The 27,562-nt window shown below is 35.4% G+C and overlaps 1 protein-coding gene across 1 annotated transcript in view; it reads right to left on the bottom strand.

Moving 5' to 3' along the window:
• Positions 1–27,562, bottom strand: part of L3MBTL4 (L3MBTL histone methyl-lysine binding protein 4) — a 331,967-nt gene that overhangs the window by 256,160 nt on the left and 48,245 nt on the right. The window contains exons 5-9 of the mRNA XM_019755692.3: positions 15,662–15,766; positions 14,477–14,612; positions 12,546–12,637; positions 10,455–10,609; positions 9,290–9,366 (exon numbers count right to left, since the gene is read on the bottom strand). Coding sequence (XP_019611251.2) covers positions 9,290–9,366; positions 10,455–10,609; positions 12,546–12,637; positions 14,477–14,612; positions 15,662–15,766 — 565 coding nt within the window. The remainder of the gene's footprint in view (positions 1–9,289; positions 9,367–10,454; positions 10,610–12,545; positions 12,638–14,476; positions 14,613–15,661; positions 15,767–27,562) is intronic.

The following is a 27,562-nucleotide window of genomic DNA, read 5'->3' as shown; positions in this document are numbered from 1 at the left end:
CCTATATCGTGACATATTATGTGGAATTAAAAAGAAGATATATGCTACAACATGGATAAACTCTAAAGTCATGCAAGTGAAAGAAGACAGATATAAAAGGTCATATATGATTCTATTTACATGAAATCACTATGGAGATGTTTGTTGAATTAAATTTAAGTGCAGTCTGTGCTTCAAATGTGAACAGCAATCTGTGTTTGGAGAGGCACACTATGCACTCTATGCAGAGGCACTCCTAGGGGATGTGGTCCCGCTGTCAGTCAGACGAGCCCTGTCAGCCATGATGGTTCCGCAGGGCTTCCTGTCCACCTGCCCAGACTGAGCAGGAGGCCAGCTGGGGTGGAGGCCCCTGTCATCAATTGCAGAACAGACTTTCACACATAGGAGACTGTTGATAAAACAGTCTTGCAATATTGTTTTAACTGGTAAACAAGCCACTGCCAGCAATACTGCAATATAGAGTACTGGAAATTTCATATACCCACAAAGCAATCTGATTTACTTTTAAAATAGCAATACCATTCAAAGGAACTGAAAAAGCAAAAAAAAAAAAAAAAAAATGTGACAAATCTTTAATATTTTTAATAGATATATAATTAACTGCACAGAGTTGGCTATATGATGTACCACCTAAAACTATGCTAGTAGGAGATTTTACTTCAATAAAAGGATCAGATTTGCCCCATTTGTAAGAAGGTGATTCTTAAGTGTACATTGCCTGCCCCTCACCAAATGAAGATCAAGACCTCCCTATGAGGCCCAACAACCCTTCTGGAGAGCAGCTTCTGTTTCCAAATGCTAAGATTTATGTTATTAGGGTTTTCTGTACATCTACCTAACATATTTTTGTCATTTTGTGACCTCATCTAAAATTCCAGCAGATTGTGTCTGAAGGAATAGACCATATTGTTCAGTCCTCTCTAGAAATATACTGAATAGAATATGTAACACCTTGGATTAAATTTATTATCAGCGAAAAGCACCTTTACATTTTATGATTTACATGTTTTAAAACTGGCCTTTTTTCTCCCTGGTTATCTCTGAAGGGGCTCTTTTATCTGGAATCTATGAGAATCTGAGCACACACAGAGGTAACTACAGAGATCAACACATGCTGTTCTACTTTCAAGCATCTTAATTGCTCTCAGAAGTGCAATTATACACACACACGTAATGACAAATATAACAAATACATTGTTTTCTGAAAACAATGTAATTACAATCACAAAATAAAATTTAATGTAAAAATCTATAGGCATAACTGATGTTTAAAATATAAATTCACTTTAAGTAAAATAACTATAGCTAACAAATTTTAAGGGCAAATTACTAGCAGAAATAATTCAAACAATGTTAATTTCTTATCCTGTATTTAAACTAAAAGCAGATACACAAAAATATAAAATATATAAGAACACTATATATTCATCAAGCAGTCCTGGCTTCAGATTTGTGATGGGGGAGAGGACAGCTGAAGATCATGTGAGCTAATCAGTTTTTCTTTTAAAAATTTATGTTTCAATTCCCATTTGTGAACTACCTGAGTACTCAACATTTTATTACCCTGCCTCAGGCTCCCCACCACTACCCATGGCTTCCCACCATTCCTTTCTTATTCAGTAATTAGGGACCTATTATTTTTAGTGCACTCATGTTTTTACACAATCATATAAGCCAGAATGATCATAACTGGTCACAAGCTTTAAGCAATTTTGTTTATTGCTAAGCTTTAATTGCCTTCAACCAATTTTTCCTCACAGTTCCTTTGCATATATTTTTATTACACCCCATTCTCTTGTTCACACCTCAATTAACTGGCTGATTTACTTTCATTTTATACAGTATTTTTATTTTATATATCACCATATCAAATGGGAAGTGCCCTGGGGTTCAGTGAAGGCCACCATGAAGGGTCAACCGCCCTGCAACACCACAAGAGGAAACCCATTTACGACACTGTGGAGTCCCTCATAAAGACAAGTAATCATACAGTGGATGAACTTTTTAAATAACTAAGCTTTTTGACATGTTGTTCATCCTGTTTTTCCTTAGCACTCAGACTTAGATACTCTACTAGGACTAAACATATTTTTAAAATGTGTATGAGATTATCAGTATAGACACAAAGTTGCTCAACAAAGCATTAACAAACCAAGTTTAGCAACATGTCAGAAATACACACACACACACACACACACACACACACACACACACGAGGACTCGTGAGATTTATCTCAGGAATATAAAATTGGTTCAGTGTACCAAAGGCAATCAGTATAAGACAATATTAATAGAATAAAGGACCATACTTTGATGATAAAACATACTAGGAATAGAAGGGAATTTCCTAAATCTCATAAAAGACATCTACAAAAAACCCACAGCAAACACCATACTTAATGTGGAAAGACTGAGCTTTCCTCTAAAATCAGGAACAAGAAGAGGATGTCTCGTAGTGCCATTACTATTCAACAATGCACTAGAAAGTCTGGCCAGAGGAATTAAGGGAAAAATAAAAGGCATCTAGAATGGAAAGGAAAAAGTAAAATTATCACTACTTGCAAATGACCTAATTTTACATATAGCAAATACTGAAAAATCCACACACACAAAATGTTAGTGCTAATAAATAAATTTAGCAAAGTTCAGACTACAAGATCAATATACAAAAATAAACTTTCTACATACTATCAATGAACAATTCAAAGATGAAATTTAAAAAATTTCATTTATAATAGCACAAAAAGAATAGACCAGAGGTATAACAAGAAAACTAGAGACTAATATACCTTATGAATAGAGATACAGAACTCCTCAAGAAAATAGTAGCAAACTGAACCCAACAGCATATTAAGAGGATTATACACCATGAAACAAAGGGGAAAAAAATCTCCCATATGATCATCTCATGTCCCAAAGGAAATAAATAAAATAATTCCATTTACAATAGCACCCAAAAGAATAAAATACCTAGGAATAAATTTAACCAAGGAGATAAAAGACTTGTACATTGAAAACTAAAAAATACTGCTGACAGAAATTAAAGAAGACATTTTAAAAAGTGTAAAGAGAGCCCATGGTCATGGACTGGAAAACAATACTGCTAAGATGGCAATACTCCCTAAAAAAATCTACTAATTCAGTGCAACCCTTATCAAAATACCAACAGTCATTCCTCCAGAAATGAAAAAGCCAATCCTCAAATTCATATGGAACTGCAAGGGGCCACAAATAGCCAAAATGATCTTGAAAAAGAAAAACAAAGTTGTAGGACTCACACCTCCAGATTTCAAAACTGACTAAGAAGGTACAGTAATCAAAATAGGGTGCTTCATGCAATAACACAGGAAAATTAAAACATGTAATGATTGGAGAGGAAGAAATGAAACTTTCTTCACAGATTATATGACTGCCTATGTAGAATATCCAAATGAATGACAAAAAATTCCTGGAACTAATAAATAATTATAATAAAGTTCCAGGATACAAGGTTAATATATAAAATTTAATTGCTTTTCTATATACCAGCAATGAACAAGTGAAATTTGACATTAAAAACACAGTACCGTTTATGTTAGCACCAAAAATAATGAAATAAATATAATATCTAACAAAATATGTACAAGATCTATATGAGGAAACTACAAAACTCTGCCAAAATAAATCAAAGAACTAAATAAATGGAGAGATATTCCATGTTCGTGGATAGGAAAACTCTATTGTAAAGATGGCAGGTCTTCCCAACTTGATCTATAGATTCAGTGCAAGCCCAATCAAAACCCCAGCAAGTTATTTTTATGGATACTGACAAACTGATTCCAAAGTTTACGGGGAGAGGTAAAAGACTCAGAATGGCCAACACAATATTGAAAGAGAACAACAAAGTTGGAGACTGATATTATCCAAGTTCGGGACTTACTATACAGTTATAATAAGCAAGATAGTGTAGTACTGGTGAAAGAATAGACAAATAGGTGATATGGACAGAATAGAGAGTGTAGAAACAGACCTATATAAATAAAGTCAAGTGATCTTTGACAATGGAGCAGAACAATACAATGGAGTAAAGGTAGTATCAACAAATAGTGTTGGAACAACTGGACATCCACATGCAAAGAAAAAGAATCTACACACAGACATTATACCCTTCACAAAAATTGGCTCAAAATCGATCAGAGACCTAAAATGTAAAATGAAAAATTATAAATCTCTTAGAAGATAATATAGGAGAAAACCTAGATGATCTTGGATTTGGTGCTAACTTTTTAATGTGACACCAAAGGCATGATTCATCAAAGAAATTAATAAGCTGGACTTCATTAAAATTAAAAATTCCTATTCTGTTATAGACATTGTTAAGAGAATGAAACGACAAGCCACAGACTGGAAGAAAATATTTGCAAAAGACACATGATAAAGAACTTATTCAAAATATACAAAGAGCCCTTAAAACTCAAAAATAATAAAACCAACAACCTAATTTCAAAATAGGCCAAATATCTTAAGACCCCCACCAAAAAGATTTACAGATGGCAAATAAACATGTGGAAAGACTCTCTATATCACATGTCTTTAGGGAAATGCAAATTAAAACAATGAACTACCACTACACACCAATTAAAATGTTGAAAATCCAAAACACTGACACCACCAAATGCTGACAAGGATGTGGAGCAATAGGGACTGTCATTCACTGCTGGTGGGAATGTAAAGTGGTACAGCCACTTTGGAAGACAGTATGGCAGTTTCTTACAAAACTAAACTTACTCTCAGCATATGATCCAGCAATCATGCTGGTTGGTATTCACCCAAAGGTGAATTATATTCATACAAAAAGTTATATTCATACAAAAATCTGCACATGGATGTTTACAGCAGCTTTATTCATAATTGTCAAAACTTGGAAACAACCAAGATGTCCTTCAGTAGGTGAATGGATAAACTGTGGTACATACACACAATGAAATATTACTCAGCACTAAAAAGAAATGAGCTATCAAGGCATGGGAAGATATAGAGAAAACCTGAAGTGCATATTACTAAGTGAAAGAAGCCGATTTGAAAGGTTACACACTGTACGATTCTGAAAAAGGCAAAACTGGAAACAGCAAAAAGTTCAGTGGTTGCCAGGGTTTTTAGGGCAGGGGGGTGGGAGAGATGACTAGGAAGAGCACAGAGGATTTGGGGGCAGTGAAAACACTCTGCATGATACCATAATCATGGATACATGTCATCAGACATTTGTCCAATCCCACAGAATGTACAGCAGCACGAGTGAACGCTAATGTAAACTATGGACTTTGGGTGATAATGATGTGTCAATGTGGGTTCAACAATTGTAACAAATGTACCACTACAGTGAGGGATGTTGACAATGGGGGAGGCTGTGAATGTGTGGCAACGGGGGGATATATGAGATATCTCTGTACTTTCTCTCCATTTTGCTGTGAACTTAAAATCTTTCTAATAAATAAAGTCTTAGAAAAAAAACCCTGTGATACTGGCATAATGATAGGCATATAATAGAATTGAGAGTCTAGAAATGAACCTTAACAGCTTTGGCCAATTGATTTTCAACAATGGTGTCAAGATAATTTGATAGGGAAATATATAGTCTCTTCAACAAATGGTACTGGGAAAATTGGATAACCGGATGCAAAAGTACAAAGTTGAACCTCTACCTCACTTCATATACAAAATTAAATCAAAATGGATCTACCTCAAGTATAAGAGACAAAACTATAAAATCCACAGGAAAAAAGACATAGGAACAAATTCTTATCACCTCAAATTTGGCAATGGATTCTTATATTTAACACCAAAGTACAAGAAAGAAAAGAAAAATAGACATATAGGACTTCATCAAAATTTAAAACTTGTACAGCAAAGGGCATTGTCAAGAATGTGAAAACAATCTATAGAATGGGATAAAACATTTGTAAATTGTTAATACAATATGGGTTTAATATATATAATATATTTTTAAACTTTAATAATAGTAATAGTAAATGGATATATTTAAATAATAATTTTTAAATAATAAATAAACAATAAAAATACCACTCAATTTAAAAACTGGGCAAAAGATTTGAATAGGTATTTCTCAAAAGAAGATGTACAAATGGCCAATAACCACATGGAAAGATGTTCGACATCATTTGTCCTTAGAGAAATGCATATCAAAACCATGAAGAGACATTGCTTCACACTCAGTGGGATGGCTGTAATTAAAATGATAGACCATTACATGTGTTGGTAAGGATGTAGAGAAATTGGAATTGTCATATATTGCTAGTAGAAATGTAAACTATGTAGCCACTTTGGAAAATAGTTTGCCAATTCCTCAAACATAGGTTACCTTATGACCCAATAATTCTACAAGAATAATAAAAACTTATGTTCACTCAAAAATGTGTACATGAAAGTTCATAGCAGCATTATTCATAATAGTCAAAAGGTGAAAACCAATGCCCTTTAACTAATGAATACATAAACAAAATGTAGTATATCTATACACTGGAATATTACTTGAAAATAAAAAGGAATGAAATACTGATACATGCTACAACATGAGCCCTGAAAACATTATGTTAAGTGAAAGAAGCCAGACTATGATTTCATTTACATGAAGTGTCCAGAATAGTCAAATCCAGAGACATAAAGTAGATCAGTGGGTCTCTAGGCCTGAGACGGAGAGAATGAGGAGTGACTGTTAATTCGTTTTTGTAGTGATGAAAATCGCTGGCAATAAATAGTGGTGATAGTTGTACAACCTTGTGAATATACTAATAACCACTGAATTTATACTAAATGATTTACACTAAATAAACATTGAACGTGCACTAAAATGGTGAAAATTATAGTATGTGAATTATATCTTAATAGAAGAGTAGATGAGGAATATACTACAGAGAAACAAATTATGTGTGTAAATTACAGCTCGGGGGGGGCAGTATTTTAGTGTATAAAACATTATTTAATTTGTAAAAGGAATACTAACAAGTATGTAAGGTTTAGAGGTAGGTTAATTGTAATATTCTAATTTAAACATCGTATATCAGGACAAGAATCTCAGAATTTTAAACTTAACTCCTAACGAAGATAATTTGACCCTGTAGTGAAGAATTTCTATCACTAAATTAGTCCGGTTAAAACTATCACTCAGATTTCAGCACGGTGACAATATTTATATAAGCAATCAAGTCTACAGTGAAAACTACAAGCCTGGATTGAGTTTTGTTGTTACTTTACTTTATTGACTTTATGAACTAAATAGTCTCCCATTCACATCCAGTCACGGTCTTAAGCCTTGGCCTCACCTGGGGTGTGGGAGGTTTGCTTCCCTCAACCCTTTGTGTGTGTTAATGAGGGAAGGATTCTGGACCTCCAGTTCTTAATGTGCTGCACAGACAATTACCAGACTCACACAGCACCAAGAGACAGGGGGTGATGGACTTAACACGTTGCATACGGATCACGAGAATCTTCACGAGGGATTTAAACCCCGCCATACGCAACGTGTTAAACACTGTGTCTATCCACGAAGTTAGTGAGAAGCTGCAAGCAGCAGAGAAGTTATTTCACCAGAGGAAAATGGAAAGGAGTGTGTGGTGTACCTTCAGGCATACCAACTGAAGCCGCACATTCTGAGATCTGACTAACATTTCACCTCATCTTAAAGAACATTATCTAAAGTTAGCGTTAACCAGTTTTACAGAAAAATAGGACAAATAACTTTGAACTGGCCTGTGCATCAAAATCAGAGTTTGAGAAGACATTATATATTTTATAAAACTTTTAAGACTAATTGAATATTTTTGAATAGGTTGTGTTTTTTGTCTCGTTTGTCTTATTGATTGTTTTTAATTCTTGAACTTTTTTCACTGAATTCAAGAACTTGGTGAGAAATTCTGATATATTCCTATACTTAAGAGGAAAAAAGATTTGAAAAACAGCAAAATTCCAGAATCATTCAAATTAAAAGTAAACATCTGCTCCATTCTAGAATTGCATATTCCTTACTTTACATTTCTTTCTGTCGTTTTTTCACTGAAAGAAAATAGGTTTCTGCTAGAAGGATTGTTTTAAAAATGTTAAGATACACAGCCACTATATCTGATTCATTTTAAAATTAAAAAAACATGGATTTGATAGAGCAACCTCTAAACAGTATTTCTTAATACTTCTGTAATGAGAAAAAAATATAATAAATAGAAAGACTCCCTACTTAGTGTTTAGCTGAGTCGTTAAGTTGGCTTGGCAAGTCTGGAGACTCGTTAATTCTTCTTAAATTTCTACATTTCTTACATTCAATTCCAAAGTTAAGTATATTTAATAATTTTATAGTTCAATTAATGAATTAACATGATTATAAGAAATTATGTAGCTAGAAATAGAATGGAAGAAAACATTTGCAAATCATTTATACAATATGGGTTTAATATCCAGAATATATTGTTTTAAACTCTTATAATAATAAATTACTGATCCATAGCAACTCATTTTGTTGGATAAAACATTTTTAGCAAATTAAAAAATATATATATATACATACACATATATATGTGTATATATATACATATATGTGTGTGTATATATGTGTGTGTGTGTGTGTGTGTGTGTGATATATATAAAATTTTATATATATATATAAATTTTATATATATATATATATAAAATTTTATTGAGGACTATTGGGGAAGAGTGTGTTTCTCCAGGGCCTATCAGCTCCAAGTCATCGTCCTTCAATCTAGTTGTGGAGGGTGCAGCTCAGCTCCAAGTCCAGTTGCTGTTTTCAATCTTTAGTTGTAGGGGGCACAGCCCGCCATCCCATGTGGGACTTGAACTGACAATTCTGCTGCCGAGAGCTCATGCTCCAACCAACTGAGCCATCTGGCCACTCCTCCAGAAGCTCAGCAGGCAGCTCATTGTCTTCAATCCAGTTGTCTTCAATCTAGTTGTGGAGGGCACAGCCCACCGGCCCTTGTGGGAATCAAACCAGCAACCCTGTTGTTCAGAGCTCGCGCTCTAACTAACTGAGCCATCCAGCCACTCCTTCAGCAACTTTTTTTAATGTGTTCCCAATTCATCTTTATAAACAAGTCTATTTTCATTATGGGGAAGAATGTGCAGATTTCAGACATTTGGGTCACATGGTGGTCAATAAAACTTTGCACAGTATTTTTATCATACATTTTGCATTGAAATGTGGTTTATACAAAGGACAACAAGAATGGCCATTACCACTCACACAGGATGACCGCAAAGAATACCCAGTCAGTCCACTCACCTTGGGGAGCTATCAGAGTTCTTCCATTCTCCTGACACCAACCAACTGGCTGGACATAAGGACTATTTACATCACACCTGCAAAAACAGTGTTCTATTTTAGATCTCATATTATTCAATGCCAGAGAAAGAATCCAAGAGCAATAAACATTCTTGATATTAAGAGATACCATGGAAAATATTACTTCAGAGCTAAAATATTATTTTATAGCTAAAGAGAATTAGAAAAAAAAATTAGTACTGTGTTTTATAAGCTGAGTTACCAAACTTCTTTTTTACATAAACTTCTTAAAGTTTAAAAGTATGAAAAAAAGTATTTGCCTATGAGCTGAACTGCCAGTGATATCTCCAAAGAGCGAACATTTTAATAAACCTCTCTACCTCTTCTTGCTGGCAGCAAGGAAAACTATTAATAGGCCAGTACAAATTTTTATAGAACAGCCCTATCAGACTACATATGACCATGTTTCTTCCCTCTCCTTTTCAAAGAACCCAGACTATTCTACCTAAGACACATACAACAATTGATCTATGCTCTGCTTCTTAGTTCAAAGAAGAAAGCAGATCTCCTTCATGTACATGAAGAACCACAGCCTCAGGCAAGAACTTGTTGGTTTTTCAGGACATACTGTGAAGAAATGCTACAAGAATTATTTTTGCCATGTCCCCTTCCATATTTCAGGTTTTTGCCCAGCAAACCCTTTTAACTCATGCAATGTTAATTTAATGGCATCGTAACATACATTTTCTCTGCTTCCCACAAGCTTTCAAATATTTCACTCCATTCTCCCTGAATCTTTCCTTTTAAACATATAACAGGGTGAGTTCAACATTTTTCAGGGAAAAAAATACTGCGAGTTCTTAACTTCCTCTTCACAAAAATACTTCCCTTACAAATTAGATAAAATATAGTGAAGTGCCCTGCACTGGTAATATTATTTCAGATGAGGCCTCATTAGGTAACCTCTCATGGAATGAAGAAAAAGTTTATTGGGCTCCTTAATTTAACAATTCATGTGGAAGAGAAGGTAGTGAAAAGTCAGCCACTAAATTCCTGATATTCATAACTTTAAGAACAGTAAGAACAGTGACAGTACTTAAATGAAAAGAAATTCTTAGCATCAGACATGAACACACATAAATAAAACGCACATTGGGTGTCTCACCAGTAATCGTAACTATCATCCCAATTGTCAAAATGCACTAGTAAGCGATCTTCAACAATATCTGCTAGGGTTGCCACACACACCAAGGAAGGGTTCTTCCTGTCCACGGCCTCCAGCTTCATTCCAATCTGAAATTCTTTAGGTATTGGCCCATTCTAACACAGCACCAGAAGGAAGAAGCACAAAAAGAAATAGGACTGAGTCACTGTCAAAATTTCCATGATGTTTAGCATCAGAAAAGTCTATAGGGTATCAACACTTACCCTCCTAAATGGAGCCAGCAAATGCCATTAAAAACATTCCAACAATACTATTCGGCGGTAAGAAAAGATGATATAGGAACATTTGTGACAACATGGATGGATCTTGAGAGAGTAATGCTGAGCGAAATAAGTCAGACAGAAAAAGCAAAGAACCATGTGATTTCACTGATATGTGGTATATAAACCAAAAACAACAAAAGAACAAGACAAACAAATGAGAAACAGAAACTCATAGACACAGATAATAGTTTAGTGGTTGCCAGAGGGTAAGGGGGGTGGGGGGTGGGGGGTGGGAGATGAGGGTAAGGGGAATCAAATATATGGTGATGGAAGGAGAACTGACTCTGGGTGGTGAACACACAATGGGATTTATAGATGATGTAATACAGAATTGTACACCTGAAATCTATGTAATTTTACTAACAATTGTCACCCCAATAAATTTAATAAAGTAAAATTAAAAAAAAAAAAAAAAAATTCCAACAAACTGTTAGGAAGTTTACATTTAGAACAAAGACCCAGGAAATTAGCTTTTACATTGTACTTTTCTCTATTTTTTTGTCCAGGTAGGTTTTTATCTTCGTTATCATTACCATTTTCCAAACTCTTCAGTTCTTAAGAGTAATTCGTATTAATTTAAAAATGTTTATTGAATACAGTGGTATCAAATAATTTCCTCTGCTCCCCATAGGCTTTGAATAGTTTCCAAGTACCACTATTTAGAAAAGTAACAAAAATATGATATGCTCTTTAGCCGCAAATTTATCATTTACTTTGATCAGATGGGAAAATAGTGGCTTTTGTAATATTTAAGGAACACGAGCACTAATTCACAAATCAAATTATAGTTGAAAATACTAAATGCTTTTTTTAGTACTTGCACATATTTTTCCGTATTAAAAAATACTAAGGACTATGATTTACAATAATATTACAATGACAAAAACCACACTTTTGTAAAGTTGTAATTAGCCAGTCTTAGAATTTAGGAAGTATCCATACACTATCTGGGGACTAGAAGAGGGTTTTTTCTCTACTTCTTTACTGTTAATACTGAGCCCCGATTTTTGTTTTTCTTTAGCATTATTACATTTTAAAAAGCAATTTCACATTTCTGTTCTTGATGCAATTCTATGTACCACATCAAGAAGTTGTGTAACACTGATTTCAAGATCAGGACATTGAAGTCTGGAGAACTTGAGTGAGTGTCCTACACAGGGACACAGCCCAAGGGGCAGGGCTCACCTTCGACCCTAGGCTTCCCCATCCCTTTTCTTGATGTGTAGCCTCACTGATGGGCCCAGAGAGGGGCTCAGAGAAAGCCAAGGATGGGACTTATCCTCTTTCTCTCCTGACAACTTGTTAGGTTGCTGGGGTCACAGATGACCTAAATGTACTCTACCCAAATCCTCATACACCCCTTAAGTCCATATGAACTGTCACCCTCATTCTCGTTACATATACACCCAACTAGGCCGGTTACATATAAAGTCTACCTGGGGTATCTATTAGTCTTAATACACCAAAACTAAGTTTAAATGATGACCTCACTGGAAGCACAAAGGAAAAAAAAACATTTCTAAAATCATTTTAAATTTTAACAGACTTAAATATAAAGTTTTCAACTCACGCCATCTAATTGAAGTATTTAGTTATATGTTTAAAGGGGGAAAACAAGATATGCCCATAGGAAACTGACAAATTAAATGAGAACGTCAAGGAAGCTAAGGATTCTTAAAAGATTAAAATAAAACAGAATATATAGTGAATTTTTAAAAATTTATGTTCAAGGAAAAATCTAATTTATACTGAGGCAGAAAATACTTACAGAACTTCTGTTTCTGAATAATTTCTTGGGAGCATTTTGCAATTTGCAGGCCTTCAAGTAATCCATCCAAACAAATTTATCTTTTCTATAACCTAAAAAAAGTATGGATTACTTAAGATACCCACAGGTTGTAACCATGTACATATTAAATACACAATTCTTATTCAGTCTTGTGCCATAAGTCCAATGTCCTTTAGCAGACCACCAAAAGACTTTATTAAAATCTCTAGACTCTTTCAATGTTTTTTAATGTATGAAATTCAAAACTGTTGAGTGTGGTTTTCCATCATGCACGTCATTCCCTTCAAATTTTTTTAATTCATTAAGGTATGGAATCAGTGCCCTGGTGGCTTGATGGATGTCTGGTCTCCCATTAAGACATTCCAAAATGGGCAAAGGAAGAACACAAAAGTTCCTGAGTCCGCCATTACTCCTGCAGAAGCTATGTTACCGAGACCATCAGAAGTCCTGATAGTGCAACAATATAGTGTGTCAGACACTTGTAAATTACAGAAACACTTTCACAATCCAAAGACTATTTGGCAGCTCCAGCTTTCTGAACCATATCTTTATAGGGTTCCCATCAAAAGAAAAATGCCTTATCCTCCCATCCATGTGTCCTAAAGTGGCTCACAGGGTAGGGTGCTGGCTCAAATAAGACAGACTCAATATTTTCTGATTGAGTGTTACACTTAGCGAATAAAAGCCAAACTCTTTGCACAGCCTTCAAGGCCATGGCTACATCTTCAGCTTCATCCCCTGCCTTCTTGCTCTTGCTTCTCTGCTCCGGCCACAGAATCTCCTCGTGATTCCTCAACTGCACTGAGCACACTCTGGCCCTGGGGCATCTACTCTTGCTTTTCTCTCTGGCAAGCACTCTTACCCAGGTAGCCACATTGCTTTCTCTCTCATTCACCCACGTATCTGTCAGATGTCATCTTCTCAGGCCTTTCTTCACCATGCTAAGTCAAAAAGTGTCCCTGTGACACTCAGTCCTCCCACGCTGGCACTGCCTGACACTGTGTCTTTATCTTTATTTATTATTTTTCCCTCCTCTAGAATGAAAGCCCGATGAAGACAAGACAGTTTATTTTATTCAGTGCTACATCCCCAGTGCCTGAGAAGAGTAAGGGTTCCATAAACGCCTACTGAATGAATGGACCTATGGTCTGTTACCAGCTTCCAGGAAATCCAGCAATCTTAAGGGACTCTGCCATTAGTCTCAGGGACAGATTCCAAAGTCTCATTAGTCTCAGGGACAGATCTAATTACTAAGAATAAAACGAGTATATACTGACTCCATTAGTTTCCACAGTCTAAGATCCAAGCAGGAAACCTTACATAGAAGTTTGCTGTGCAAAGAAGTGGGCCTACTGGCATTTCAACTGGTCAAATCCTCGCCTCACTAGCATATAGCAAGTAAAGAAGGCTTCAGTTACATTTGCCAGTTGTCTAGCACACAACAAAAGACAAAGATGAGATTTTTATTTCCCATCAAATGAAAACAGTGAAATTGTTTTCTCTTTCATAGTTGCGTGTTCTCCATGATTTCTGTTTGAAACAAATGAAAGTGAATCAAGTTTCCTCACTGCATAATATTACTGATTGAGATATTTCATTTCAATCATGATTTAAACATCAGTATATTAATTCCTTATATGGTTTAATAAAATTTATGTAAAATAAAATGCTCTCATAAGATTTTATTTCTACCCTAAGTGCCTTATCAGACTATCTGACTTAAGCAGTCATTGATGCTTTTCTTTAACAGATATTTGTTTCTAAGAATGGTATCCTTGTAGACTTACTGCTTTTTGTGGATCAAACTTTCATTTTGGAGATCAATTCACACCAGACCCTCTTGTTATTATTTCATGAAATGTTGTTAAAATAAAACTGAAATTACTGACTTTCTTTCCATTCTGGCTTACCCTTAGGGCTATGCAACTCATGTTTGGTCTTTTCACACCATCCTACTGGATGAATGTCAGGGGAACCAGCATTGGTCCAAAAATCGTAGCAGCTTAAATAACCATCAAAATGAAGTCTTAGACGGTAACCACACACCTGCAAAATGGAATGTTTGCAATTGTTCATTGTGTCATGCATTTAAAGTGTACACAAAATTAACAGAATAACCATATGTTCTGTCAGTGCCATCGACATATATGAACCAAGCCTTCCATCCAACTGTGTTTGTATTAGACAACAAATTTATAGATGACATGGGAATAAGACAAAATACACTGTCTTTCCAAGTACTTAGAATTTTTCCTGCAAAAAAATTACCATTTTACTCAGTCTAGGAATCTGAGGTCAATTTCCATATCCATTAATTGAGGAGATTATAATTTCAATACCTGTAAAATATTCCTTTCAGAAACCCCATCTCCTACTGTCTGGTTGGGATTCATATTCCAAGACAAAGTAATGTAAAATACAGAGCGAAACCAAAGTGGGTATGGACTTATTTCAACTCTAACATATAAGTCCAGCATACTCAATAAAGAAAATAATAACAGTTTGAGAAAAATGTCCTCTAGGTGTGCTATACAAGTATAGTAACTATAATCAATCAGTAAATTAAGTGAATATTGTTTTCTATATTTGAACTTATTAAAAATATACAGGTCTTTTATCAATTTAATAATATAAAATATTTAGTTAGTATCACATTTTACAAACAATTTACTTTCATCAATGGTTTGTCACTCTATAATTTTCACAAAATGCATGTATTTATGTAAATATATACTTCATATGCATGGATATTATTCATATGCATTTCTCATTAGTTCAGTTAAAACTTGAATAATTATGTCTCCTTTAACAGACAAAAGCAACATTGTGGGATTCACTGATTGTTATCAACCTCAGGTGAAAACTGTTTACCAATTAAATCAAGAATAAGTGCTAGTAATGAAAAACTTATTAGAAAGCTAATTTTCAGAGGAAAAAAAAATTTCATTAAGAAACATATTTCACCCATCGCTGACTAAAATAAATCCGTAACGTATTGGAATTTGTTTATAATAGAAAGTACTCAAATTTGTTATTCTCTAGAAAATTCTCTTGTTATTGTGCAATTAGCCCAAGACAATAATACCGTCTCTTACCTCAGCTACAGAAAGCACACAAAATACAGATGGATGTCGGGGGTCAATGCCTTCTAATCTCATTCCAACCTGAAAACCATTTTCGTGCTCCGGAAAGGATTGTTCCTACAAAATTTCATGATACAATATTAGCCACTAAAATATCTTCACAATTTGATATTATAACACTTGGTGTGGCCATGCATACAATTGAGAACTTACTGTACTTGTTTGAATGCCCAGTAATATAGCTAAGAGAGAAGGTTACTCATATATTTGGCCCTCAAAGGTGGTTTGATGATTTTTTTTGTTCTTTGAAATAGTTCATCTACAAAACTATAAGTACTGTGAGCTCTCCATTTATTTCTTTTGTCCATTTTTCCTTAGTGATTTGAAGGAGCATTTCCTGTACTCTGAAAACAACCCTTTGTTGATTATGATTATCTCTTTCCAGTCTGTGACTAGGCTCTTCACTTTGTTTATGATGACTTTGTTGCAGAGAATTTTTTTTTTATTCTAGTAAAATATATCAATTATTTCCTGTACAGTTTGCACATCTAGCCTTTGAAATCCCTTGAAACCTTGAAGTTACAGCAATATTCTCCTAGGGCTCTTTTAAAACTTTTGTTATTCATACTTAATCTACAAGGCAAATGGAATTCATCTTTTCTGTGGTGTAAGGTAGAGGTCTATTTTTCCTTATGGAAAACAAAGCATTTAACAAATTTTTTTTTTGCATAGTACATCGATCTGCAAAATTTGCTCTATTATACATATTTGTGGGTCTACTTCTGGCCTTTTTGTTCTGTTCATCGGCTTATTTGCCTATATCACATTGTCTTATTTGCTTATAATGACTCTTTCTATCTGGAGAGTAATCTTTATCATATTGAGTTTTACAATTCAGGAACTTGTTCCTGCTCCATTTAATCTAATATTTGTCCAAGATGTTTTTCTGAATTTTCACATAGACTTCAAAAATGTTTTGTTATACTCATTTCTGTGCATCTTTTAATGATTATTGTTTTTGTAAATGGAATCTATTTCATAATAGACTTCCTAATTTGTTCCCATTCATTATTATTTTCTTTAATACTTACTGGTCTTGTTTCCCACAGCCTTGCTGAATTACTATTAGTTTTGAGCAGAGAGTTTCAAACAGATTCAGCATTACTAGTTTACGTATTCTTAACGGCAAAAAACTCATAAGTATACTAACGGAAGAATATAATTAAAATCTAGTTCAAAAGCTGCTTTTTAATCACTAATGATATTATTAGTTATTATCGCTTAACATATGAATGCCTATTTTTAAATGAAATTTATTCTTTTGAAAAAAAATCCTTCCATTTGAAAATAATGTCAAACTTAAAGAAAAGTTGCAAAAATGAAACAGTACAGAAAATATTTATAGCCTTTGCCTAGATTCATTTGTTATTGACATTCTACCTCATTTGTTCTATCATTTCTATTTGCTCTCTCTCTCATATGTCTGTGTGTATACAGAATCAGATATATAAACATACACATACATGTACATATGATTTTTTCTGAATCATTTGAGGGCCCTTCACCCCGAAATACTATTTTTCCCTAAGAGCGTGTATTTTCTCTAAGAATAGGAACATTCTCTTACATAAAAATAGCTCATTCATCAGCCTCTGTAAATTTAACGCTTGTACAACACTTTCGAATAATCTTCCATTCATATTCCAATTTTTCTGATTTATCCAACAAAGAACTTTATAACATTTTCTCCCATCCAGAATGGGATTTAGTCTAGGGTCAGAAATTAAATTTAGTTGACACATCTCTTTTGTCTTCTTTAATCTGGAACATTTTCCATAGCATTTCTCTATCTTTTATAACATTGACATTTTTAAAGAACACAGTCTTTTTCCCTCCTCTATTTTACTAAAATAGAAAGTTCCTCATTTTGGATTTGTCTGATGTTTCCACATGACTAGATTCAGGTTATGATTTTTTTGCCAGTATACTATATGGGTGACAATGTGTCTTTCTCAGGATATCACATCTACAGCCACATGATGTTCACGTGTCCATTCACTGGTGATATTAAATTTTGATCACACAATTACAGTGTTGTCCAATTCCTTCACTACACAGTTATATACAGGACACACATATACATGCATATGTACATACAAAAACATGTACACATATGTATGTACATCTATGCATACATATATATTTTTATAAATCATAAGTTCAAACAGATTCATCTAATTCTAGTCCATCCCCAAAGTGCTTGTACTACCTTTTTTCATGCATACTTGTATTTCCCTTATAACAACATCAACACATTTACTTATGTGTTCAATCTTATATCTATTATAGTTTCAGAATTGTTTTACCTGCACTACTGTAATAAATAAACCTATAAAAAGAGTTCAGGGTTTGTTCACAGTTTTTCCTCCCCGCTCTGCCATGCACAAATGAGGTCTATAGTTAAAAACCACTTGGATTCACTTTTTCTTTTTCTTTCTTCAGAGCAGTTACAGTATTCCTTTGAAGTACAAATGAGTTCATTTGGTTCAATTTGCCTTCAGTTCTTACTGCTTTCTTTTTATATTTTAATATGTAGAATATTAACATGTCTCCAAAAGTTAAAGCTGTACATAAAAGGAACTCAACAGAAGTGCCTCTCCCTCCCATATCCTATCCACCCATTCCACCTCTTGTAGTAAGCAACCTGGCTGTTTTCTGGTTTATCCTTCCTGGGTTTCTCTTTGTAAAAATAAGCAACCATGTTTATGTTTATTCTTAATTTTCCCTCTCTTCTCACAAAAGGTAGCATAGTATGCATGCTGCTTTTACTTCTAATGTCTCCTGGACACCACTCCATATCAGGCCATAGTGATTGTCCATATTCTTTTTTTTACGGCTGCATTGTACTTCACTGTGGGTAGTTTATTCAACCTTCTTCTATACTTGGATGCATGCCTTTTTTATATGAACATGAAATTGTTTTAAAATCTTTATGCATTGGCTTGTAAAATGTTGTTAAAAACTTTCTTACACTCACAGATCATTTTAGTAGCTTCCAAGAAAAAACTTAAAAGATGACAAAACGCAAACATGAAATGGCAAGAATGAATGATTTCTCAAGAATATTTTATTTCTACAAAAATAAATGTCATGTGTGTGTTTAACTCTCCTAGCCTCCTATCACATCTACTCTGTTTTCCAGCAGATTGTATTTAACAAGTTTTGTGTGACTTCCTCCTGTTCACTGCTTTGAAATTTCTCAGTTAACTTCAAAAGCACCAAACACATATACATACACATACACACAACACTGATAAGAAAGCAAAGAGGAGGAAGGGACCATGGAGGGAGTATATTAATAATGTTGAAAGGAAACTTAAGAAGCTGTAGAAACTGAGAGAACATTTTCATGTTTTAACAAAACTGAAAGATGCAAAATCAGAACAAGTACTATGTTGAGCAGGCTCTACCTTCTTATCACATGTGAATGATAAATTTAAGACACTGGCAATAATTCACAGCTGGGAGTTGGGATGATCACTGTTACCTTTGTCAGCATTTCAAAATGGTTTCTCAATTGAACATTTGGGAGCTTTGTATTATGTGGCAAGGAACACTTACATGGCTAAAACAGCCACAGCAGTCTTTGAGGGTTTAAAATAAAAAACAAAACATTCATTTTAACAATCTGGAAGGCAACATTTAGTGAGAAATATCACTGCCTTTCATCAATCTCTTTTCTGTTGAATAGTTTATTCATAGGAGATTTAATGTGTTTTTTCCTTTCAAAAAATCGTATATTTTATGAACATAATTGATAGCTGTGCTTATAAAATTATATTTTATAATGAAGAAAGGGAACTGAAATCACACACTTAAAGCAAACAATAAGCTCATTAAACCCAGTCACAAAAAAATCGAAAGGTTTGTAGACTTAAATAAAACTTTTACAGATAAATAAACTCAAGCCCGTAGAGGTTAGGAGACTTTCTAAAGGTCATACAACCAGTATAGTAGTGGAGCCTAACTAAGGACCGAGGTGTTCTGAAAGCCTAATAACTGTTGGTTCCACACAAGGAGACAGACTTGGCAACAAAATAGGCCAAACAAAACGTGGCTCGATGCCACGGAAGGCCTCAAGTATATTTCTAAAGAAGTGCCATGTGTTCTATGGTACAGAACTTAAGGTGTTTTGTTTTGTTATTTTCTTTTCCAAGAACAGTTGCAAAATAATGCTTTCAAACAGGTACAAATTATATACTATTATTCAAAAATAAAATGAGTCAGAGCATCACAGAAAAGAAAAACCCCAAAATACAAAAACAAAACACCATGACTAGAGAAAAGCAGACAGGCTATTGGCAAAACTCCTTTACAAAATACAATGCATACGGCACTAATTATCATATGTGTGTGCCAGCAGATCTCTGCTCTGTGGGTGGACGAAGTCATAAATGTACAGAGCGAACAGCTCTGGAAATTTGGTAGAAAAATGTGAGGAATTCAGGGAAACATTTTACTTTATTTATCACTGAGAACCCCATTCCAAGAGCAGAGACTATGCTTGTAATAATTAGTTCTGAGTCACTATACAGACTGCAGAACGTTGTTGGTCATTGGCACTCGCAAGCATCAGCAAGCTAGATGTGTGTGTTACAGAAGAGAGTCAATGTGCTAAGTGGAAGATTCTATCTCAATGCCCACAGGCTTTCTATTTTATTCACAGGTGAAATGTGGCAGTCGACAATATTTTCCTGATCTTACTTCAATATTGAAATGAATGGAAGAAATTGGGCATGCAACGGAATCACAGCCACTGAAGCACCCATTTTTTGCATGCTATGCAAAGGACTGGGCAGACGCCCGTCATGGACCTCTGGTTTCCAAACCTTCACGTGATGACTATCAAAGGGAGAGATGTTCATAGAAATTTTATATGCAGATGATAAAAACAAAATTTCTTGTAACACGAAAGACCACTGCCATGAGTTCAGTGGCCTCCTTAAATGGTTTGTCACAGCAACATCTTTAGAATCTCAAATTGTCTCAGGGTGTATCTCCAGGGCTGAAATTTCACAATTCTAAATGTGAAAGGTGAGCTATCCGAAGTCTTATGCAGGCAAACTGTGATATAAATATCTTGACCACAGAGAATTTAATTCTTTGTCAACACTTGATGATTTTCTTAACTCAATGTGGAAAAAAAAAATCAATCATTTTATTGGTAGCCTAACACTAATTTAAACACTGCAGAAGGGAACATGAAGAAATATTTTCGTGAGCCAAATACAACCAAAGAGAAAGTTATGAATGCATTTGCAGCTCTCTCTACAGTACACAGAATCATCCTGCCAGGTTTTGAGTGTGATATTCCTGTTGGCTAGGCATCAAACATAAACCCACATAAAACAAAAGGTGTCTGGGTTTAGGTTTGATCCGAATATCCAGGATGATCCAGATCTATCTGAGGAAACACCCAACACTTGTCATCATACCCAACAACCTATAATGGTTAGATACAAATTTCTCATAAAACAGAAATGAAGAATAAAGAATGAGAAGAAAAGATTACAGAGCCTGAGCTATCCTTTTTCAATATGCCTCTTATCCAACAAGAACTTAATGTAGCACTTAACTCTGGGCCAGATCCTGTTCTAAGCACTTTACAAATATCAACTCATTAAATCATCATAAAAATACTATGAATACTATTATGTACATTATACAGATGGCGACAGTGGAGCACAAGAGGTTATGTAATGTGCCTGAGACCGCAATTAAGGGTCTGGTTTTAGCATATGGGTTATTAGTCAGTCTGGTAGATCATTATGAAAGGTTATGAGCAACACTGTCCCACTCACTGACTAAAGACTTCATAATTTTTAAACTTTTATTTTATAATTAAAACTTAGAGTGAGTTTTTTAAATATCTAAAATTAGTGGTCTGAGTACTGGTGGTCTGTGCTATATGACCATTAAATGATCCCCAGACACCAAAACTCTGAAAACAGTGCCACAGAGAATGCCATACCCCATACATGGGAATTTAATATAAAATAAAAGTGGCATTTTAAAGCAAGAGAGTAAAGATCAGTGGCATTAGAACACATGACTATCCATTTACGGGGGAGGGAGGAATTGAATTATATTTCTATCACAACAGCATACGAGTATATAAAAATAATTTTAAATGAAGGAAAAACAGATACAGTACAATGGAACACGATGCTGCTATTCAAAAAGCAAGACACAGATCTAGATCTGCTCAGGTGGCATAATAGCCGTGAAATACTGATAAAGCAAGTAGCCGAGCAGTAACGCACAACTATTTACATAAACATTATTCACACACCTATATAACCACATGTATACAGATCTGGAAGTATACACACTGAATTATTTTGAGTGGTTCACCTAAAGAGAGCATCACAGGGAAGGCCCTTTATTTTTATACTCTTCTGTCTTGTTTCAATTTTTAAACGGCATTGTAATTTTCTAAAAAATGAACACACACACAAAGTAATGATGGTGCTAGGCAAGTAGGCAGGACGCAGGTCATGAGAAGCCTTTCTTGTATGTCCTGTTACAGACCTTTTAGCTTATTCTTAGAAGATGAAGCATTAGAAAAAGCTTTTAAGCAGCGGGGGAGGACACCCATTCTTGCATTGTATAAAGATCTTATTACTGGCCGTGTGGAGAACTGATTAGATAGAAAAGCAGCTAGACTAGAAACAGGAAAGATGGTTACGGAGGCTTTTAATATCTACCGATAACTGAGAACTTCTCATGTGCCATGTGCATCATCTAACTCAGTTTACTTAAGTCTAAATAGCCCCTGTACTGGAACTACTGCAATCTCCATTTCACATCTGAACAAACAGGCACAGAAAAGTTCACAAACATTCCTGCAGTTACTCAGTAAAAGCCTGGAATTTGAATTCAAACCCTGTTTGTGAGCTTAACTGCAAAGTTATATTACATTCCAGAATTTTCAACAGCCTGGACAAGTGATAACGAGGATCTCAACCAATACAGAGCAAGAGCTGGAATGGAGGGAAGGGACCAGAATCAATACCTCCTTAGGAGGTAAAATGGGCAATGCCTGATGATGGCTGGACGCAGAGGACGAAGAAGGTGGGGAATTTAAACTGACGCCCCAGATTTCAGGCTTAGAAAAATTCCCAAATGTTCCATAATGTGGTAATTTTTACTTTTACAATGTTACCAACATCTATTGATACTTTCAAGGACTTTATGGACAGCTCATCAACAACTATATTTTCGTACCTACTTTTCCATTCCAACTTTCTAATGCATTGCTATAGCTTCAATGTTCTTCTCCCATTGAAGAACAATGTTCTTCAATGTTCGTCTCTTGCAATGACTCTTTCATCATAAATGTCTATTCATTGCAAGATACTGGAAAACTCTGAGAGGTTATGAAACTCCTTCTTTGCTCCTCCGTCAAGCTTTATGATTTTCACCTGAGCAAACAGTGGGTTACATTAAGAATATTAGAAACCCTTCTGGCTTTCTCTTGTTTTAATCACAGAGAAAATGGAGAACTTAAAAAAAAAAAAAAAAGAAATACACACACACACACACAGAGCACAGCACATACTTTTCATACATATATATATACACACATATACACACACACACACATATATATATATACATACACACACATTTTTTCTATTCCTGTTTAAACTACATCTAATGTAGCTATTTTTAATGGTGAAGCAAGGGTGGTATCCATGATTTCTTCAGGGATCCTAGAAATCTCCTGATTTTTACATAAAATTTGTGTGCAAATGAATATATGCATAGACACTTCTCTAAGGAGATTAGCAGTAGCTTTCGTTAGATGTTCAAAGGGGCCTAAGACCTAAGAAAAGATTAAGAGCCACGTGGCTGTCCTTTCAGGGGATCTGTCATGAATCAATCCACTGACAAACCAGTTAGGAGACTCCAGTAAGCAGAACGCAGCAGTTCCCTGCAGCCACTCATCAGGGGTACGCAGGCCAAGCAGCAAGGCAGGCTTCAAATTCTGCTCTTTCCAAGTGATGCTTATTCTTTCCATCTATCTGTTAGGCTAACAGGGAGAAAGCATCACCTACATAATTAAACATAACTTGCTGCAAAGCTGCAGTTAAGATGGCAGTGAAGGATGGCTGATAGCATAGTTTTTGAGTCTCATTTTAGAGACTACTTCCTTGTTATTTTGAACATTTTTCATCAATTAAGTCTGAATCCCAAATTACTGCCAAGATTATACCAGGAGGCATTCTGCAAACAGAGACCACAGAATTCACACCACAACAAGATTATACTTTTGTATGTCAGTGAATGTAATTCCTATTGTTGTTTTTAAATCTATTCTACTACATTCTCAGATTCAAAAACTCATTTCCCTAGAACCTACTGACCTACTCATAGTAAGAAATTTGGCTGAATATATATATATATATATATATATATATATATATATATATATATACACACACACACACATATATACACACACACACACAAAAGTATATGTGTGTGTGTGTATATATATATATATATATATATATATATATATGTGTGTGTGTGTATAGTCTCCAGTCACCCTAACCTAACCACTGACTGATTTATAGTCTTAGAAACAAAAAACAGTGCATACCAGAGTGGGTGAAATACTGTTGAATTTAAGCAGCTTTACACTTACAAAGACATTTATGAATAAAGAGAAAGGAACTCACACAGTACCATGTTTCCCCAAAAATCAGACCTAACCGGAAAATAAGCCCTAGCATGATTTTTCAGGATGACATCCCCTGAACATAAGCCCTAATCCGTCTTTTGGAGCAAAAATTAATATAAGTCCCGGACTTATTTTCGGGGAAACACAGTATAAGGATCTGCATAGACAGAACTTTTAAAAATAGGGGCTGGCCTGGTGGCTCAGGCAGTTAGAGCTCCATGCTCCTAACTCCGAAGGCTGCCGGTTCAATTCCCACATGGGCCAGTGGGCTCTCAACCACAAGGTTGCCAGTTCAACTCCTCAAGTCCCGCAAGGGATGGTGGGCTCCGCCCCCTGCAACTAAGATTGAACACGGCACCTTGAGCTGAGCTGCCGCTGAGCTCCCGGATGGCTCAGTTGGTTGGAGAGCATCCTTTCAACCACAAGGTTGCCAGTTCCACTCCCGCAAGGGATGGTGGGCTGTGCCCCCTGCAACTAGAAAAACAGCAACTGGACCTGTTGCTGAACGGCAACCTCCACAACTAAGACTGAAAGGACAACAACTTGAAGCTGAACGGCACCCTCCACAACTAAGATTGAAAGGACAACTTGACTTGGAAAAAAGGCCTGGAAGTACACACTGTTCCCCAATAAAGTCCTGTTCCCCTTCCCCAATAAAATCTAAAATAAATAAATAGATAAATAAATAAATAACTTCAAAAGTTGTCTCATAATTTATTGGCCATCACTGAGTGGATCCCACAAAGGCTCTGAGTCTAGCATTTAAAACAATAAACCCACATATATTTTTTTTCCCCAAAGGACTAAACGCTCCCAGGTAAAAAAGACAAGGATACTTCTAATGTAAATTTCCTTTAACTAAAGAAGAAGATCTGTGAAAACTGTATCCCCTTGATTCTGAATTCCACCATTTTCTGCTTTTAATTTCTCTTCCTCTGAACCGCTCTGAACATGGTATCAGCTTCCAGCTGGAACTGCAGATGAGTAGCCTCTACAGGGGCTCCAAGCACCTCCCTACAAGCAAAAAGCAGCCCTGAGCGGGCTGTGTGGCCCCATTACCTCACACTTGCTACACATTCCCCCTGGTACTTTGCATCACACCATTTCAGAGAAGTGGATTCTAAGAATAGGAAAGTAGCTGAGCCACAAGATCAGGATATATCTTCAGTTTTGCCCCAGAACTTAGAGCTTTAGAGAATATGAGAAATGAACATGAATGAGAATTTGCTCTGTTCTTCAGGATTCCAGCAATTAATCAGCTTAAATGACTTCACATTTTAAGGCCATATTCTAGTTTAAAAACTTCCTTCTCTGCCTTCTATCTGACTTGTGATTTAAACCCCAGCCAAATATCTCAATATAATACACACAGTGTTTTTCTTTTAATGTTTTTCTGGGAGAACTGTTAAGCACCAATGAAGTTATCTTAAAACTAGAGGCAACAAAATACAGCTAAAATACAAAAACAAATAGGTAAACAAAGAAGCAGACACAGGCAAATTAAAAAACCATATAGACTGAGGCTGTCCTTGATCCTAAGCATATCACAATTCATAATATAATGAGATATTTCGTTGTCGTTTATATAACCACTAAAAAAGCCATGCATGGTGATCATGTGGCTCATGATTAATATTTAAAGTTTTGTCTAAGGATCTACATTAAAACTAAGACAGTGTTCTCAGCAATTATCAAGTCATTTGGAAGCATGTTCAAAGCACAAATAACTGGACATCTGACTGAATTGTTTTGGTTGGAAGAGTTCTGTGTCTCACATAGTTTTACAGGGGATTATAACAACTATGAATTTTCACAGCAGCATCTTTCTGCACCTGCCGAGCTAAATACAAATCCAGACTTTATAAAAAACAAATCTCTCTCTCTCTCTCTCTCTCTCTCTCTCTCTTTTGCTCTCGCTCTCGCTCTGTCTCTCAATTCTATTTAATGTACTGGTGTATTTAGAAAAATTAGATTGTTTAAAATATCATTCAAGTCTGGGTAAAAAAGTTACATTTAGAGAGAGAGTGAGCTATTCCTTTCATTTGGACTTCAAAAACGGAAGATAGAGAGACCAGGAATGTATTCAAATAAGGCTGTTTTACATCTAGGTCAATTAGAAGGTTAAACCAGGACAGTGCCTTTGTTCCTCAAGTATTCCCAGACTCCTTCCAAAAAAAAAAAAAAAAAAAAGATATTACACCCATTATTCCACAGATGGGGGGATTTCCTTATTACATCACAAAGTATTTCTTTCCAAAACTATAACAGATTATAATTGATTTTAAAGGGGGAAGAAAGAGTATGAAACCAGAACATGGAGCAAGGAATGTCAAGATTAAGCTGTTACTGAGGGAAGCAGGGGAGGAAAGGTAAAACACCAAAGTTTATGTAACAATTTTGCCTTGTTTTTGTAAAGAAAGGTAATCAATTGAGGACATATTTCTATCTACATCATGAAGAAAGCCAGTAAGTCATCACCTGTGAAGGCAGGAGGAATAAAGCTATAATGAGAGAGTGAAAGGTTTGGAACGCCAATAGCTGCCAACATTAAGATAGCAGAGGAAGTTCAGAAGACAAGAGGCTTACAGGCTAGTCACTCACCCTGCAGTACAGAACACGTACCCAAGATCAGAATGCCCTCAATGGGTAGGCCATGCTCCGTGGAGGACAAGCAGGAACACTACTGTGGTCAAACCGAGGCAAGGCCTGACAAGGACGGAGTGTTGGGAGACCAGGTCCTGGCTAGTGTTCTGAATGAATGGCAGAGAGAAGCATCCGGGGACAGCAAAGGACTAGGATCTGAGAGAACAGTAATTTGAAGAATTGCTTGCATTTAATAAAGTGAGTTATATGTCAGACATTATAGTATGCTAAACATTGTATGTAATTCTTCAACAGTCTCGGAGTGATATTATCTGCCGTTTTCAGTTAAAGGGTGAGAGAATGCATCATAGAGTCCTTCTTCTATAAACTGAGGAGAAAGTAGCTGGAAGGACTTAGTGAGGCAGCACCAAGCAAATTACAGATGATTAAAAATGTACTTCTGGTAGAGAACCATAAAGCAAAAAGGAATGAAAACAAACACACAAAACCCAGTCAGTCTTCAAGGAGATCACAATTCTACCAAGAGACAAAGTGTGCCTATAAGTAACCACACAGAATGG

Source organism: Rhinolophus sinicus, chromosome 4 (genome assembly GCF_057876585.1).
Source record: "Rhinolophus sinicus isolate RSI-liver-muscle chromosome 4, RSI-T2T, whole genome shotgun sequence".
NCBI lineage: Eukaryota > Metazoa > Chordata > Mammalia > Chiroptera > Rhinolophidae > Rhinolophus > Rhinolophus sinicus.
Note: the sequence above shows the minus strand (reverse complement) of the source record. Positions and strands in the feature narration are given on the sequence as shown.